Genomic DNA, 17103 nt, shown 5'->3' with positions numbered 1-17103 from the left:
GTCCGGGGCACGGGGGCTGTGCATGGGGAACCACGCGTAGGGGAGGAGCCGGCAGGAGCCGCCCCCTCGGTGCGAGCGGCGCTGACACACGCCCTGCTCCGCCCGCCCGCCCGGCCGCGGGCTGCGCGCTCCGGGCTCGGTTTCCTGCTGCTGTTTTCCCCCTCCTTTTCCTTTCGTGGGGAAGAGGAGAGCTTTTCGCAGCCGGGCTGTGTGTGCCTGGCAGCTGCGGAGGTGGGTCTGGGGTTGGTGGTTTGGGTTGAGCAGCGTTGGAGCTGGAGGAGTTGCTGGCTGGGCTCGGAGCGTGGTGGCTTTGAGAATCTGCGGCACAGGGAAGTGGTGCCCCAGGGAATGGCTGGAGCTGTGTCGGGGGAGGGTTGAGGTGGATGTTTGGGAAAGGTTTTATCCCAAGAGGGTGCTGGGGCACTGACCAGGCTCCCCAGGGAATGGGCACAGCCCCAAGGCTGCCAGAGCTGCAGGAGTGCTTGGACAGCGCTGCCTGGCACAGGCTGGGATTTTGGGGTGTGTGTGCAAGGCCAGAAGTTGGACTGGATGATCCCTGTGGGTCCTTTCCAGCTCAGGGTATTCTGTGATTCCGTTTTGTCTCAAAGCTTTACCAAGGGGGTGGCAAAAGAGTGAGCTCGTGATTTAAGTTGTCTTAATTGCAAAGGTGTGAGGTTTCCCACGGTGTTCTTCTGATGCTTTGGAATTTCTTCATTCTCAAGATACCTCAAGTAACTGGCTGTGCTTTTATTCCCAGTGAGCCTGGTCTGGGGTGTGGATGTTGGGTATTCTGGCAATTTTAAATAATAAGTAGAAATTAATTGTGGCTATGATACATATATACATTTAGAGATGATAGTGGTTGTATTTAAGTTATATCTCTAATATGCAGAATTTAAAATATAAATGGAACCCAGGACTACGTTGCTAAGTAGGGGAGTGGCTCAGTGATTGGTGAGCTTCCCAAATTAGTGGTGATGTGACTGCTGCTTGAGGGGACACTTCAGTGTTGGTGATTCACGTGCCAGTTCTGGAGATTGCCCCAGGTAAGGAAGGGGTGGTGTCTGTAAAAGTAGAACCTCTGAACTTCCTGGAATTAAGTATTTTTGCAAGGGTTTCAAAAAAAAAAAAATTAAAATAAAACGCCTCTGTTCAGTCCTGCTGGGTTGTGAAAGGTCTGCCTGGTCTCACCCTCAGCTGGCAGGCTCTGCTCTGCAGGAGAGTGAGGCACCAAAGTCCAGCAGGTTGTTAGGAGCACAGAACCTCTTGGCATGTGGCAGGATAGGTGCAGCAGTCCCTTATCTCCCTGGATTTAACAGCCCTTCCAGGGGAAAAAAGGTAAATATTCAGTGGCTGCTACATTATATGCTCTACTAAGTATTAACTCTGCCAATAGATTTAAATCCATTAATAAATTAATGCTGGAATGAAGTTTTTTTTCTGCCTACCTTAGCTTGTTGGTGGTAGAATGGAAGCCTGGTGAAAGGTTCTTCTTCAGAGTGAGATTCAGTGGTGGAAAAGTTTTCCTCTAGTCAGTGTTCTTCAAATTAGTTGATGATGGCTGCTGGTTTCTGGTGAATATGTGTGCACCTAAAGCAGAGCACTTAATAAAATCCATCCTATATCCCTAGTTTTTACTCCACTTGTTGAGAAAATTGACCTAAGGCTGAGTCTGGCTGTTGAAGTCAGTTACTTAAAATTAAGTAGTAATAAAGTCTTGGTATTTACAGGCTTCATGTGCCTGGCACTGAGAGCCAGGTACTTCCTGCACAATTCCATTTCTCCTGGGTGGGTAATGAGGGTGTTTTCACTGTTGGTAGAAAAAGGCAAGGAGTAAAAACTAAAGGAGCCTGAAATTATTGAACTTCTGCATCTCTTGTGTAACCCTCCTGAAGTTCTGCAAAGAGAGCTGGGGCTGCTTGTAGGGGTATAATAAAATAAAATACTTTGAGCCACTATTTTTTTATATACAGCATCAATTAATGATGTTTTAAGTCAGGATTTTGGCTTCTGATGCAGCCTCTCTTCTGCTTTGTCTCGCTGGTCCTCTCCTGCAGGCTTTGCAAATTGAGATGTTGTGGGCAGGTGTGGAAATCCCAGGGGTTTTTTTGGTCATTCATTTTAAGATTAGAGCCAGTTATGAATTGATCTCAGTGCTTCGAGGCTTTACATCCTTCATTTTTTTGGATTTGAATCCCAGTCTGGAGTTGGCACTGCAGTGGAAGGGTGAAATTGTGGGAAAAAATACATCTATTAAATATAACTTGTTGCCAGTGTTGTTACCTGGGCAGTGTAAAGTATAAATATTGTGACTCTGGAAAAGCTTCCATGGGATTGCAGGAAAGCAACAGCTCCTTGGGGATTGGCACTTAATAAAATTGAGTGATGCTGTGTGGTCCAGAGACAGGCTGGAGACACTTTGCAGATGAGTAAAAAGATGATCCTTGCTCTCTTTCAGCCGGAAAAGAAACAGAGAGAAGGTGGAGGTACAAGAAAATTCAAAATACCAGGGACAACACCAGGGTGGGGGAGTGCGGTGGGTGTTTGGGTTTGGTTCCCCTCCTGCTGTGCATCATTTTTGTAGTAAAATCTCAATTACAGTTAGAATCAAATAGAGGACGGGCACAGAACTGCTTCAGTTATTGCTGCAGAAATCATTTAATTGTTTTATGGAGTTTCAAGTCATGTGGATCCCTGAAAATCCTGCAGGTGCCATGAGTAGAGCCTGGGCTTACAGGCGTGGGGAGTCACTCTGAGCTCTGTAGTGGGGACCCTCTTGGTGGCGAGTCCTGTCTGAGTCCAGTTTTTACCCAGATTAGCCCCAAAGTGACGTGGTTTAGGTCCCTGACTGTCACCAGGTGCCCTGTGTCACCTTCTGGTGGTGGTTTTAAGTCAGTGTTCATGGAAGGCCCAAATCCAGCACTGCAGATGTGCTTTGCACAGCTCTGAAAATCCCTGCAAGAAACGCTTCTGGCTGGAATTTGTATTTTCTGTCTATAAAAAAGGCACCAAAAGGTGCTTTTAATGGAAGTATTTATTGATAATATTTGCCTCAAAGGGGACATCTTTACCTGAAAGTGAAACCTGACTGCTGAGCCAGAGCTGCCCCAGCCCTGAGGGTCAGGGAAGGGCTGGAGCTTTGCTCACAAATGCTGAGGGGTTTTTTGTTATATTTTGTTATATAACTTTATTGGTTAAATAACCAATAAAAAAACCCCATACAAAATCCCAATAACCATTTAATCTCCTTGCTTTGCTCTATTGGATTAGAGGGTAGGTGGTCGTTGTCTTTGCTGGCTGTCATTTGACCTAAACATTCCTCTTCAGTGAGGGTTTTTGAAGCCTCCTTTTAGCATTGCTTTTCAGGGTTTTATGTTGTGGGATTTTTTTAAAATTTGGGCTTCTTCTGTGGGTTTTAATGCCTGCACAAATACCTGGGAATCTAAGCATTCCCTTTAAAAACCCCCAAGTTTTCTACCTGATTGTAGGGCTGTGCTGATGTTGGTTTAAAGGCTGAGGGTTTTAAACTGAAGATGAGGTAGTACCATACAATCCTTCCGCAGTTTTACAGGCATTTAGTGATCCTTTGACATGTTGATGGTGCTTTTCATAATTTCAAAATTGCAGTTTGGCAGGCATCAAGCACAGGTTGCAAGAATTACTGTGCATTTCTGAGCTGTAGTTAAATTACTGGAGAATTACTTTGCTAAGTGCTTCCATCCTAACATGTTGATGAGTTGCTGTTTATTCCAAAAATATTGGACTGACAGCTGTTATTAAAAACTTGTGCTGTTAGACCTCTCTCTGAACTTTTCACATGCACACTTCAAGTGCTGATCTGAATTAGCAAGGAAGTTATCTTCAAATCTCAGTGAATATTTTAAACCAGACTGAACAATGCCCATCCCAGCTGTCCCCTAGCCTGTCTTTTTATGCTCAGTCTAAGTGGATTTAACAGAGAGTTTATTTTTATGTCTGCTTGCTTGCTTTAACATCTTATGGCAAGGAGAGGCTCTTCCCTGACAACACCAGCACTCTCTTCCTGGCTCTTAATTCCAGTGATCTTCCACAGAGTGTTTTTATCACCTTGGTGTAGTAAACACTGCAGGCTCTCTTTGCAAACTCGTAGTTATTATTGCACAGCAGCGCTGCTGACAGTTCTAAATAAAACTTAGCTGGTCTAAAAGAGGTGAATGATGAGTATGAAGAGAGGGGAAGGGCAGGTGCCAGGAGCAGGTTGGTTGTTTCTGTTCCTGGGAGCTTCTCTGGTGCTCTTGGAGACTTGCAGATCTTTATCTCCCATGGTATCAGTGCAGAGATTCCTTCTTTACTCCACCCTTCTCCTTGCCCTGCAAGACAAGATAATGCAAGGAAACGGCCTCCACTTTTGGTTTCTTCTGAAACAGTGATTCTTAATTTTGTTTTAAATACAAATATCACAGCTCCTGCTCGCCATGTGAGGAGAACTGAGCAGGGTTTACTCTCAGGCTGCAAACCCAGGGCAGCGAGCTTGGGGAAGGGATGTTTGCCACAGGGACAGTGTTTTTGTTAAAGGGTGTTTGCCACAGGGACAGAGTTTTTGTTAATGCTGTAGCTGACACTGTTACATTTTCAGTATCTGATTTAATGTGTCTCTGAATCAAACAAGGTGGAAAAACTGCCATTTCCATCTTGTTTGGTAGCTCAGTGATTTCCAAGTGGGAATTCTGCTTTTTTCACCTTGTCTATACTTTTGGAGGAAAAACCCCAATATCTGATACCTGAAATCAGACATCTTATTTAATAACTTCGCTGTTCTTCTGATGCTTATCAGAATAAAATTAACATTTTCATTTGTGGGGTGGGTCAGGAGGCAACCTTCAGGAAGGCTCCTTGTTGGAATAGGAATGTAAATCAGTAATTGCCAGTAATGGTGTCCCTAAACTGGTGTTTTACCACACTCAGACTGGGAGGGAGTCAACAGTGCACGGTGCTGTTGTACTTTGTTCCACTCACACGTGCTCCAAAGCTTGGATGGGATCCGACCTGTACAGCTCTTGCCTGATTGGTTTTTTCGGGGTTGGTTCAATTTTTTTGGTTTTTAATTTCTTTGAGAGGTTTGGTGTTTGGTTGAAATAAAACAATTTTGCTCCTGAATCCTTCTGTAAGCCATGAATTAGAGGTGCTTGTACAGGAGGGCAACTTAAACTGGATTTCAGATGGATCAGCAGTGATGGCTTTGGGGTGTCTTTGAACTAAACAGGTTTATCAGCAGTGCAGGATGTTAATGACAGGTAATTAATGGAGCTCAGTGTGAATTGGCACAGTTGTGCTGAGAGCAGGAGAAGGGGAAGAGGAGAAGGAAGGATCCATGTGCTGGATGGAGTTTTCCAGCTGTAGAAGTGAGCTCATGTGGTGATTGCTGCAAAATCAGATTCATTCTTGGCTTTGGGCCAGAAGGACTGGAAAAGGGGACTGTGGGAATCTCTTTGGTGCCTTTCCCAGCTGAGCCTCCACCTCCCAGCCCCTGTCAGTCCTTCCAGGGGGTGTTTGGAGTCTGAGTTTGAGGCATTCTCAGCTGGAACTGAAATTTAATTGAATTAGTGGCTCTCTTGATTCCCTCTGGTGTGTGGTATTACAGGGCAGTTGTCTTGTCAATGAAGTAGTTGGGATTTGATTGACAAGGTGCTGATAAAACAGCCAGCAGTTCCATTTTTGAGGTTTCAGTAAGTTCCAGAAGCAAGTTTAATTTTGTTCACTTTCAGCTCTCTGACATCTTCCCACAGGATCAGTGTAACTCTTTGACAAAGCTCCTGGAAGCCCCAGTGAAAACTTAAAATGCTTTAAAAGCAAGGATCACATGGGAAAATAAAAATTGGAGGAGAAGGTGTGACAGCAAGTGAGCTGTGAGAAGCAGAAATTCCAAAAGCAGCGGTTTAGAAATGTTTATCTGATTCATAACCTCTGTGGTACTTATCAAAAAGAATGTTCTGATTCTGGGAGTGTAATCCAGATTATTATAAAATCTCCTCAGGAAAATGCTATTTATGCTTTAATATAATTAATGTACTTTGTGTTCACTTCTGACTGCAGAGGTGGAGGTGGCTGAGTTATCAAAGTTTTCTTGGGCTGTTTTTGGGCTACAGATCCGGCCCTGGAAGCAAGGATATGGCACTTCCTTGGTCCTTAAGGCTTTTGTAGCTCTGAAATGATGAAATCCTAATTTTTTTTTTCTCCTGCTTTTTAACAGGAACAGGAAGGTGGTCGATTACTCCCAGTTTCAGGAATCAGATGATGCTGGTAAATGACTTTTTTCCTTCATCTCCTTGGGCTAGAGCAGCTCATTATTGCCATGCGTATTAATTGTTTTGCTCCTAGTTGCATCTTCAACTCAGATTCCAAGGAGTTTCTGTTCTTCACAGCCTGAACTGTTAATAAGTATTTGAAAATATAATGATTCTCATATGTTTTGTATTAAACAAACAATGGTGATAGAAATCTTATTATTTAATGCTTGTATTGTTGGAGTGCCTTGAGGCTGTTGGCAGCAGCGCCTTCCTTGCTCGATGTTATGTTCTGTGGCAGAGGCTCCTCGATGCCACTTTTTTCTACAGGAAAAGATGTTTTCCATTTATTTTGTGGCTCCAGTTGAGCCCACATTATCAGGCATTTTGGTGGGATTGCATCTAAAAAAATGTGATCCGTGTGAATTTACAGAACGTTTCTGGATCACATTTCTCAAATAATATAACCTGTGAATTAACAGAACATCTCTGGAATAGGTTTTGAGTTCTTGGAAGATAAACTCAGTGCTAAGTCAGGTTGCACTGATAATTAATATGGGACAAATATGCATAATTCTTAATTAAAGTGCTGTTACTCATTGAGTAAGGTCTTGTGTAAGAGTTGTAAAGAGTTTAAACTCCTATTTAATGACATCCTTTATCCCATCACAGTAAATAGTGTGTACTGTTAGAATCATATAGAAATATGTATGGATGTTAATTTTTAATAGGTTTATATAATAACCAAGTGCAAAATGAGATCCTGTGTCCTCTTGTGAGGTTTTTATCTGTTTCCCTGGGTGAGACTTGACTGTACACAGCATTTTCATGGTGCTATTGGCAGAAAAAAGGTAAAATCACTGGTTTAAACCAGGAGTTTGTTTCCATCAAAGGTTGTTTGAAGCTTTGTGATGTTCTTCTTTTTGATGTGCATGAAATGGTCAGTTTAAGTTGTAGCTGAGGAAAGCAGTTTGCTGGCAATGAGCTTGATTCAAACCCATTTTGTGCTGTCCTGTCCAGATGACGATTATGGAAGAGATTCAGGTCCCCCATCCAAGAAAATCCGTTCGTCTCCCCGAGAGGCTAAAAACAAGAGGAGATCTGGGAAGAATTCTCAGGAGGACAGGTAAAAGAAGCTTTTCATCTGTTGGGAACGTATCTCCACACCTTGTCCTGTGTGTGGGGAGCAGCATCTTCCAAGAGGAGTGGAATTCCAGGGAGATTGAGAGCTCTCAGTCAGGGCTTTCATACCCAGCTGAGACACTGAGGTGGTTTCTTCCTGATGTGAGTAGACAGAGAAATCATGTGTGAAACACTTGTCAGTAGTGCTTCATCATTCCAGAAGCTCCAGAGGCAGGCAGCTGGAATGGCAGGGAATGTGATCGCAGGTACAAGGATGGGCAGCTGCTGCAGTCCTCAGGTCAGTCAGTGGCAAGGTGCAGCTCCGTGCCCGTGTTCTGCAGCCTGCTCAGAGCATCCCTGTGGTGCCAGGTGGGATGGGGTGGCACTTGGGGACATTTGGTCGTTCTGTGGCTCTTTGTTCCTTGTTTTGGCTGATCCATGAACACACAACTTGGTTTGGTAGCTGAGTTGCTCCAGCAGCCTCAGTGCTGCCCTACTGAAAAGTGAGATTTTCCTGTAGAATTCTACAGTAACTGCGGTCCCCAAATGATTGCCATGAGACCTTTTTAGTCATTTTTTTTGTTTTCATGACAGGTAGCAGCTTCAGGGATGGAGGTTCTGCCTGCTGGCTCTTGTTCTATAAACCCCAAGGTGTCTTTTATTCTCCAAATCAATCAAATGATCAAATAATTTGAGAAAACTTAGACCAGACATGTGCCAGTTAAGAGCAACATGCACAGAATGGAGTCTAAACAATGACGTAAAGACAAGTGCTGACTATAAATCTATTCAGAATAAACCTTTATTTCATTTATAGACTGCATATAAACCATCAAAATTGTAACTAAAATGGAAGCCACGTGGACTGTGGGTCAGTTTGAGTGAAGTGCATGGTTCAGCTCAGTCTGATTGATTATTTCCTGCTTGATTTAAGTTTGTCTGTGATTCAGAGTTTGAACATTATCTTCCCAACCATGATAACTTCACAGACAGCTGAGTAATCCTGAAATATGTCCAGGAAAAGCAAAAATTCTCAGCCTAGACATCAGTTTGCTCTTTCAAAATTATTTTCCACACAACAGTGAATGAAGCCAAAGTTAAGACCAGCAGTCAGACTTTACCTTTCTCTCATTTGCAGTGAGGATTCAGAAGACAAAGATGTGAAGACTAAGAAAGATGATTCACACTCAGCAGGTAACTGATTGCATTGTACTGATGGTGTATCTTCAAATTGAGTTGCAGGAGTAGGATTTGAGACAGAAAAGAAATAATTCTCACTTAAAGTTGGATGCTGCCTCTGCTGCTGTTACTTCCCACCCTGGATTGGAATAATGTTGCTTTGTGTAATGTGATGGTCCTATAACATTTGTCTTCACAAGTGGATAGATCTCTTGATCCCTTCCCTGCAGTTTTTATCCAGGATGAGACAAGAAACTTCATCTTGGTGCCTTCTCCTTGCAGATGAAGATTTTGGCAGTGAAGATGATGACGTAGGAGCGGACGATGGCAAAGCTGACAGCGACTACGAGAGCTCTCAAAAAAGCAAAAAAGGAAAGAAGGCTAAACCAGACAAGAATAAGAGAGCAGCCTCCAAATCCAGGAAAAGGCCTGCAGGTAAACAAAAGAGAGAAAAAAAGTGGTTATTTTGCAGTGCAAAATATTGCAGAGGGTCCTCGTTGGGTGATGAAGGAAGGTGTTTGTGGGGTTGAATTGTCCTCAGAGTAACTCAGTGATCTTAACACCCTCATGAGTGAGCTGCCCCTGTTTTGCCCACGTGCTGCCTCGAGGCAGGAGCTCTGTGCTCTGTATTCACCACACCTTGGGGCCTTTTGCTGCAGAGGACAGCGAGGATGAGAAGGAAGATCACAAAAGTGTTCGTCAGCAGCGGCAGGCGGCGTCCAAAGCAGCCTCCAAACAGCGGGAGATGCTCATGGATGATGTGGGGAGTGAGGAGGAAGAGCAAGAGGATGATGAGGCACAGTTCCAGGAGAGTGAGTAAATGGGATTGGAAAAAATGACAGCAAAAGGGACACAGCTGGGACACTGAGGACATAAACTGTGCTCCTTAGTAACTTCATTTTTACTGTCTGTCTGTCCCACTTGGGTTTTGCACATCTAGCATTTGTGTTCCAAGTTTGCAGCAAAGATGGGTGTGTTTTCCAAAGATGGGTGTGTGTGTTCCAAAAATCTGTTCCTCTGTAAGCAGCCCTGAAGGATAATTGTAAAGTTCTCAATGCTTTTTGCTGCTTCTTGCTGTCCTGAGGCATTGCTGATGTAAAAACCCAGTCACATTTTTGTACCACAGCAGATGAATGGAAGCCCACAAGGTCTCAGAGTCTGTGTCTGCAGTTTAACTGGCAGATCTCAGCTATATCTTCAATTCCCTTTCTTTTTTTCCCTCCAAAAACCTTATATTCCCTTATGCTTCCAGCAGATTCAGGAAGTGATGAAGACTTCCTCATGGAAGATGATGATGACAGTGACTATGGCAGTTCAAAAAAGAAAAATAAGAAGGTCTCCAAGAAATCCAAGCCAGAGAGGAAAGAAAAGAAAATGCCCAAGCCCAGGCTAAAGGCTACAGGTGAGTCTGTGCAAAATAAGCTACTCAGTTTAAAACTCAGGTTTTCTTTTTGCTGCAGAAGACTTGGGAGAAATCTTGGGGTCAGGAACATCCACATAAATGTTGAAAGGCCAAAATGCCTCGATTTCTAGCAGCAGTATGGAATTACAAGCTGGCTTTAATTCTTACTTTTCGGGTTGAATTGGTACCTATGTCTTGTTGGTAAAAACTCCTAATATTCAAAACCTTCCCTGCTGAGGTGCTGCATTGTGATTCCTGCATCTCACAGCCAATCAGTAACAGTTTGTGGATTTGTTTGGGACTTGGTGATGTTTTTAGGGTGGGGAAATCTGAACCAAAGGAAGTTTCAAATGATAATAGCTGATAACAAGCTGTTCTGGTTTGACAAGAGCTGTGTCCATTTGTGGTGTCACATCCAACAATTAATAAGACTTCCAATTAAACAGCTTTGAAATCTTGTTAGATTGCTCTTCCCTTCAGCTTTGCTAATTGGGAGTGCAAAAAGCACCGTGGCTGTGGTCAGACTGCTGCTGAATGACTTTGAACTCCCATTTGTGTAACACAGTGTGAGTTTTTCTGCCTTTGCTGCTGCTGAGTTTTACAAGGTTTTTCTCTTTCCAGTGACCCCCAGCCCAGTGAAAGGCAAAGGGAAGGCAGGTCGCCCCACAGCTTCCAAGGCAACAAAAGAAAAGACCCCATCCCCCAAAGAAGAGGATGAAGAGCCTGAAAGTCCCCCAGAAAAGAAAAAATCAGCCAGCCCTCCACCAGAGAAGTCAGGGGATGAGGGATCTGAAGATGAAGCACCCTCTGGTGAAGATTAAAATGGCAGTTGAGGAAAATCTTTGTTTAAAAAAAAAAAGAGAAAAAAAAGAAAAAGGAAAAGAAAAACATACTTAGGGGTAGAACACGGTTTTGGCTGTGGCTTGACTCATGGGCTTTGAATGCTGTCTTTACTTTCAGCTGTTTAATACAGTGTATCCTTTTTTAATAAGAGGAAACCCTTCTACAGTAATATTTTGAAGTCAATGTTCTCTGTTGGCCATTCCGTTCTCCCTCCCCTGCCAAACCTGAAAAGCCATTTGAGACAAATTAACAGACCATTCAATATTTTATTTTTTTTCAAGGGATACTGCAGTTGAGAAGCAATAAGGTTTGAGACTGATCTGTGGAAACCATACTTACAAATCCTTAAGTAGAATAGATTATCCCAGTGCTGGTAAGAGTTGTTTAAAACTATTATTCTGTATTTGGAATATATGGAAAAAATAATGAACCTCTGCTTTAACAGACTTTGAGATGAGTTCAGTCTCAGCAAAAATGTAGTTGATCTAATTCCAGTGGAGGAAGATCAAACACAGGGAGGAATCCTGTGTTTCTTGGATTCAGGCACGTTTTTCATGGAAAGCAATCAAGAAACTCGGAGATGGTCCAGTGTCTTTGATTTAGAAAAGACCCTCCAGTCAGGATGGGAGATCTTTTGTCTCTGCTGGATAGAAAACTGTTCTGTAGGCAAACTGCAGCCCATTCCAGACAAATTCAGATACTCAACCTCCAGCCTTCCCACATCCATTAACCCTTCTTTTATTCCTTCTGTAGATGGGCAGAACAGGGAAGAGAAATTGCAAACCATTTTAAAACCTGCTTTCCATTTGGTATCGTGGAAAATGTGTTTATTAGAGGTTTTTTTCCAAGGAAAAAAAAAACCAACAGATAATGTAAAATTAAATTCTTCAGCTTTTGGGGCGAGGGATGTCCTTTTGTGAGTGTGAAGCAAAGGATTCCTGTAGTGCTCTGGTCAGTTTAGATCCCATGAGTCAGGCTTGAGTGTTTCTCTTCCCTCCCTCCATCTGTCCTCAGCAAAGCTCCGGGGATCCCTGGCAGAGGGGGCACAGCGGGCACTGGGCAGCTCCAGGGTGCCACTTCCCTGTCCCCACCCTGCTCCCTGTGGGATCTGCTCCCACCCTCCTGCTGATGGGCTGCTGGCCCAGCTCCCTGAGCTGGGAGTGCTGGGTGGGGAGGTGGAGCTGGAAGGAGCTGGAGTCAGGATGTCCCTGTCAGAGCAGGACACTCGAGGTGTGCGTGGTGGCATTTTAATGTGTTTTTATCCAAGCAGCCATATCCTTCCTTTTTTTTATTATTTTCTAAACTTCCATTAAGCTCCACAAGCCTTGGTTTTCAAACCCTGAGACAGAGGTTGCTGCCGTGTTTGTTGGTGGAAACATTGAAAACTGGACCTGCCATTTCTATTTTTATTTCCCTAAGCCCTCTGTGCTTCTGTCCGTTGCTCACACTTCTCTTCCAGCTGACGAGCTTTGCATCCTTTTTGGTTTTTTTGGGGTTTTTTTGTCACAGAACTACACATTTTGGAACCAGCCTCCTGAAGGTAACATAAGGCAGCTAATCAGTTGGGATTTCTGGTGCACGTGGCACCAGCTTGTGAATCCTGTGTGGGATTTTCGAGAGCTCTTAGATGCGATACACTAAATATGGGCAGGAAGGACACTGAATCCCTAGGGAGCCTGAAGATGCTGAGCACAGTGTGGAGCCTCAGGTGGGGAATGGAATATTCCTCCAGCAGCTGAGCGATTGTCTTGTGTGATTCCCTAGCCCTGGATTTTATTGAGGCTGGTAAATTCCTTTACCTTGGCTTATAAAAATTGAAGTTCTCTAACGTTCTTTACTCTCATGGAACTACTGTTGCCGTTACAATAAAGATGATGTTGTTTCATTGTAAATCTATTTTTTTAATTTTTATTTTTTAAGGTGGTTCGATTTTTTTTTTTTTTTTTTTTTTTTTTTGGTTTGTTTTTTTCAGAACAGCTTCAGGCTGCAGGGAAATCTCAGTCTTGAAAAAGAAGTGAATGTAATCCCCTCTCCTCTCCCACACCCCTTCCCACCTGCTGGATTTCTGGGAGAGCAGAGCCTCTTGCATTCCCTCAGCTTCTTGGGTAATACAGGGAAAATAAATGGCCACATTTTAAAAATAAAAACCATTTTGGGGTAGCAAACACTTTTGCAAATCTCTGGTTTCCAGAGCTGTTCTCCTGCAGTCCAGACTCTGTTTCAAGCTACTCTTGTCCATTGGGTTCTTAGGGGTTTTTCTGGAATTCAGGTGTTCAAGGATAATTCCAGGTGATCTGGTTCTTCACCTGCCAGACCAGGTGTTTTCTGAAGACTGTTTTGTGAACCTCAGCTAAAATACATTTTTGGTTTGTTTATATTTTTTTCTAACACGGTTAAGAAAAGTTAAGGCTGTGAAAAATCCTTTTTCTGTTCTCAGTTCAGCTTTTGGATCATTTCATGCCTGGCAAGTTTGGCCCTTGATTTTACAGAACTCTTCTGCTTTCTCACACGTTCATTTCTCATGAGTTGGAGGCTGCCTGATGCTTCTTTCTGAGTGTGTCACAACCCAAACACTATGAAAATCCTGGATTTGGGCAATTTTGTAACTTTTTCCAAACCTGTTCTGCTGATTTGTGCAAACACTAAGCCCTAACGGTGTCTTGGCTCCTCTGTTAGAAATACAGCAGTTCACATTTTTACAGACAGAAGAAAATTGTCAAGGTGAATATTTTTATTATTTTGAATTTTTTTTTCCAGCATACAACATTTTTCAGCAGCAGCAAACTTCACCTTTTTTTATGCCCTTCGGAATTAATTTGTATTGAACATTCTGGAAGGAAAGCTGGGAAAATGCCTTTCTTTAGGAGCATGAAGAGATTTTTGTGGAGCAGAAGGTTCCATGCACAGGAGGAGGCTTTGCAAAGATTTTCTGTCCCACAGCTGTAGTTCTGGAGCCTTTGCAGAGAGGTAAAATTGATTTATTCCAAAGTTCAGTCTCGAGCCCTGCCCTGGTCTTGCTCTAAAAATTTCAGCTCAGGTCTTCCATCCTGTCCCTGAATCCTCCCCACCACGTCCAGCTCTGTGGTTTATGCCAACAGTCCTGCCTTGAACCTGTCAAAGTCAGCAATTCCAGCTGGGGTTTCGTGCTAAAGATGGGTTTGGTTCGGTTCCAGCGGGGTCAGCAGGAGGATGAATGCCAACTGTGCCGAGCTCAGGGGGTCAGGAGGGGCTCTGGGGAGAGCAGGGCTGAAAAATGGAGCAGCTGAGGAGCTTTTAATCACTTTTAACTTCCTCCAGGCAGAAGAGAGTGAGGGGAGAGAAGCAGCACCCACCAGTGCCAGGTGCGAGCTCTGAGCCCGCTCAGCTCCTGTGCCAGCACAGCTGAGGCACCGCCAGGGCAGCGCCAGAAATCTGGAATTCATGGGGTTTTTTCCTTTTTTTTCCCTTTTTTTTTTTTAAAATTCCCTCTGCTGGTGACTGTCACAAAGGTACAACAGCCCCTGAGGCACCCAGGTGAGAGAGGGAGGGAAGGAAACTGTAACATGCTGGAAGCTTTTGGAGCTGTAGAAAACTGGTGCTTTGCTTTCTGTCATTTGTTCGTGAAGTGTTTATTTTTATAACAGATCCTATCGTTGAACACACGGTTCCTAAAAGCTGTGGACTGATCCATGAGCTTAATATTTGATGGAGAATTCATTCATCTGTGGGAGGGGGGAGGAAATGGAGCAGGTGGATGTTTTACAGGGACGCTGTCGCAGAATAGTTGCTGGCGTTTAGGATGCGTGAGTTTTGGGGGGGTTGCTGTCACATCCCTACGTGGAAATTAAATATTCTCTGTGTGTGTATGATCAAATAGAGCATTTCCCCTCAGCTTTGAGTATTTCCCTGCAGTTTTGGGAGGCTTAAATACGAGTCCTGATGGGATAGAAGCAACACTAACACTCTGTTCTGGCTGTCAGGAGGATTTGGGGCTTTTCGGAGCCCGTCAGAGCAGGGAGAGCCGACAGTGTCCTTTGGAGACCTCCCCAAGCCAAACCTAGCTCTAAATCAAATTCTAGACTTCCCACTTCAGTAGTTGAATGTCTTTTCATGGAACTCTTTCTATCAAACCATAAATATTTCCGAAGTCCAGCCCAGCCCTGCCAGGTGCTGGCTCTGTGTCACCTCTGTCGGCCCCGATTCTGCCCCGCAGCCGGCCCAGCATGCTCAGTGTGACTGCAAACCACCAGTGTGCAAATGCTTTGTATAGTGGGGCGAGGGTTTTTTATATATATATTTTGGGAGGGGGGGGGGAGCGGGACGGGGGGAGATCCTCGAGTCAGCTTAAGCCAGATTTAAATGTGTGTAAAAGCCCCCGAAATCTTCGGTGTGTGAGTGCGCGGGTGCGAGTGGGAGTGTCTGACATCCCATTCCCTTTGTGTTCTCAGCATTTGTGAGGTTTTATTTTCTTTTTTCTTTTTTTTTTTTCCTTTTTTCCCCCTCCCCTTCCTTCCTGCAGAAGCAATTGTTACAAAATGAAAAAAATAATTGTAAATAAGAGCTACGTAATTCTTTTTTTGTTGTTGTTTGCCATCGTGTCACAGCAAACCCTGAGTGAGCAGTGTGAAGGTGGAGGAGGAGACTCCAGGTAGGGCCTTGGGCCTTGGGCAAGGCATCATTTTCTGGTATGCAATGAATATTTTGTCTTGAGTGTTTGCAATCCCCTGGTGAGCTTTTCTGAAAAAATCAGGCTCTTTGCAGTTCCCCATGCTTTTTAATTTTTATTATGATTTTTCTTCTTTCATTTCAAAAGCAGAAAAAAGGGGCAGCTGCAAACAGTCACCACTGTGGGGTTGGGAACTCTGGACAACGCTGAGATCTAGCATGGTACTAGGAGTTAAGTCTGAATGTAACATTAATGCTTTATTTAAAATTAAAAACAAACAAACACTTTTTTTTTTTAAGGGGTTGAAGTGAACATGACTGTTGACCATGTTCGTGAATTTCTAGATGCAAACATTCATTGGTAGAATCGTGTGATGGTCTTTTGTGCTACTTAATTAATTTTACATATTCCGAGTCTCTGTATGTACCTGCAAAGAAAGAAAAACAAAAAAAATAACAAAAACCCTGCTTTGCTTTTCTTGAAAAAGGGTTCCCAGGACTGCATACCTGCTCCTGAGCTCTGTTTTAAGTATGTGTATCCTTCGCTTGTATTTTGTATTAAAAAAAAGAACCACGAGGAAAAAATGAACCCTTTATTGTTCAGCATGTTGGAATTGTGTCCCCTCTTTTATTTTTCTCCTTTTTGGAATATATTAAGCAACTCATTCTTCTGTATCTTTTATTTTCTTTTGTAAACTTTTTGGTTTTGTTTAAAAATGGCTTTATAAAAGGGCTTTTATAACCCATGAACACGACTTGAGTCGTTTTTCTGCTGCTCCAAAGGGATCGTCCTGTGCCTGGGTCGTGTTCTGTAGGAGGTAAAGCCTGTTCATCTCCCAGGATCTCTCAGAGTTTTGGGGTGAATTCCTTGGAATTCTCTGAGGAGGGGAAGTCAGCTTTGGGCCAGGTGTGACCTTCCCATTATTAACCTGAGAGCTGAAGGAGGAGAATGAAATAATTGAGGAAATGGTGCCTTTCCCAGGCTCTTCCTGGAGTTGTAAATTGAAATTTTAAGGCCCAAAACCAATTTGAGGGAGCGATGAGAGGAGGGACAAAGCCCTTGGAATGTCACCTTCCCCTCCAGGAGCTTCCCCTCGTGTGTCCCAGCCGTTGCACAGATCCTCAGCCTGTCCTTATGGAAAAGCTTCGTCGGGAACATGGGAGGGAGAACTCATCCTTGGCTGTTGTCATGGCAACCCTGGGCAGGGATGGGCCCAGCCTCAGGTGCTTTCTCCACGCGCTGGAGGTCACGCAGGCAATTTTTCCTATCACCAAATCCATTGGAGCAGATTCCATCCCGTTCCCAGCAGCGTCTCCGCTCCCAGGTCAGATTTTCCCGATTTTGGCTCATTTTTGATGCCCGGTCGTGCCCGTGCTGTGCCAGCAGGGGGCGCTGGGATGGCGCCCGCTTCCCGCTTCCCTTTGGGATGAGCTGGGAAACCTCTGGAATTCCACCCTAAAAGCGGCGCTGGACGCGTCCCGTGCCACGACTGGCACCACGAAGGGCAGAGCCTGTGGTTCATTTGTGTTCTGCTCCCGTGTTTGTGCTAAAAATTGGGGCTGTGGAGTTCGGGACGAACACCTGGAAGTGTTTGTTCCTCTGGGATGAGGCTGAAGCTGCTTCTAGGATCCGAAGGGGATGCTCTCCAA

General features: G+C 44.1%; 1 protein-coding gene across 1 annotated transcript; it reads left to right on the top strand.

Moving 5' to 3' along the window:
- Window positions 1–6194: 6194 nt before the first annotated feature.
- NUCKS1 (nuclear casein kinase and cyclin dependent kinase substrate 1) lies at window positions 6195–16199 on the top strand (the record flags this gene model as incomplete). The annotated part of the gene is made up of 7 exons (XM_017727166.1): window positions 6195–6279; window positions 7284–7389; window positions 8524–8579; window positions 8847–8999; window positions 9224–9376; window positions 9817–9966; window positions 10588–16199. Coding segments are annotated over 7 exons (903 nt in total), but the record flags the coding sequence as incomplete, so codon positions are not given.
- Between the last annotated feature and the right edge of the window lie 904 nt (window positions 16200–17103).

This window comes from Corvus brachyrhynchos, unplaced genomic scaffold (genome assembly GCF_000691975.1).
Source record: "Corvus brachyrhynchos isolate BGI_N302 unplaced genomic scaffold, ASM69197v1 scaffold72, whole genome shotgun sequence".
In the NCBI taxonomy this organism is placed as follows: domain Eukaryota; kingdom Metazoa; phylum Chordata; class Aves; order Passeriformes; family Corvidae; genus Corvus; species Corvus brachyrhynchos.
The sequence above is the reverse complement of the archived record's forward strand: the minus strand, read 5'-3'. Positions and strand labels throughout refer to the sequence as shown.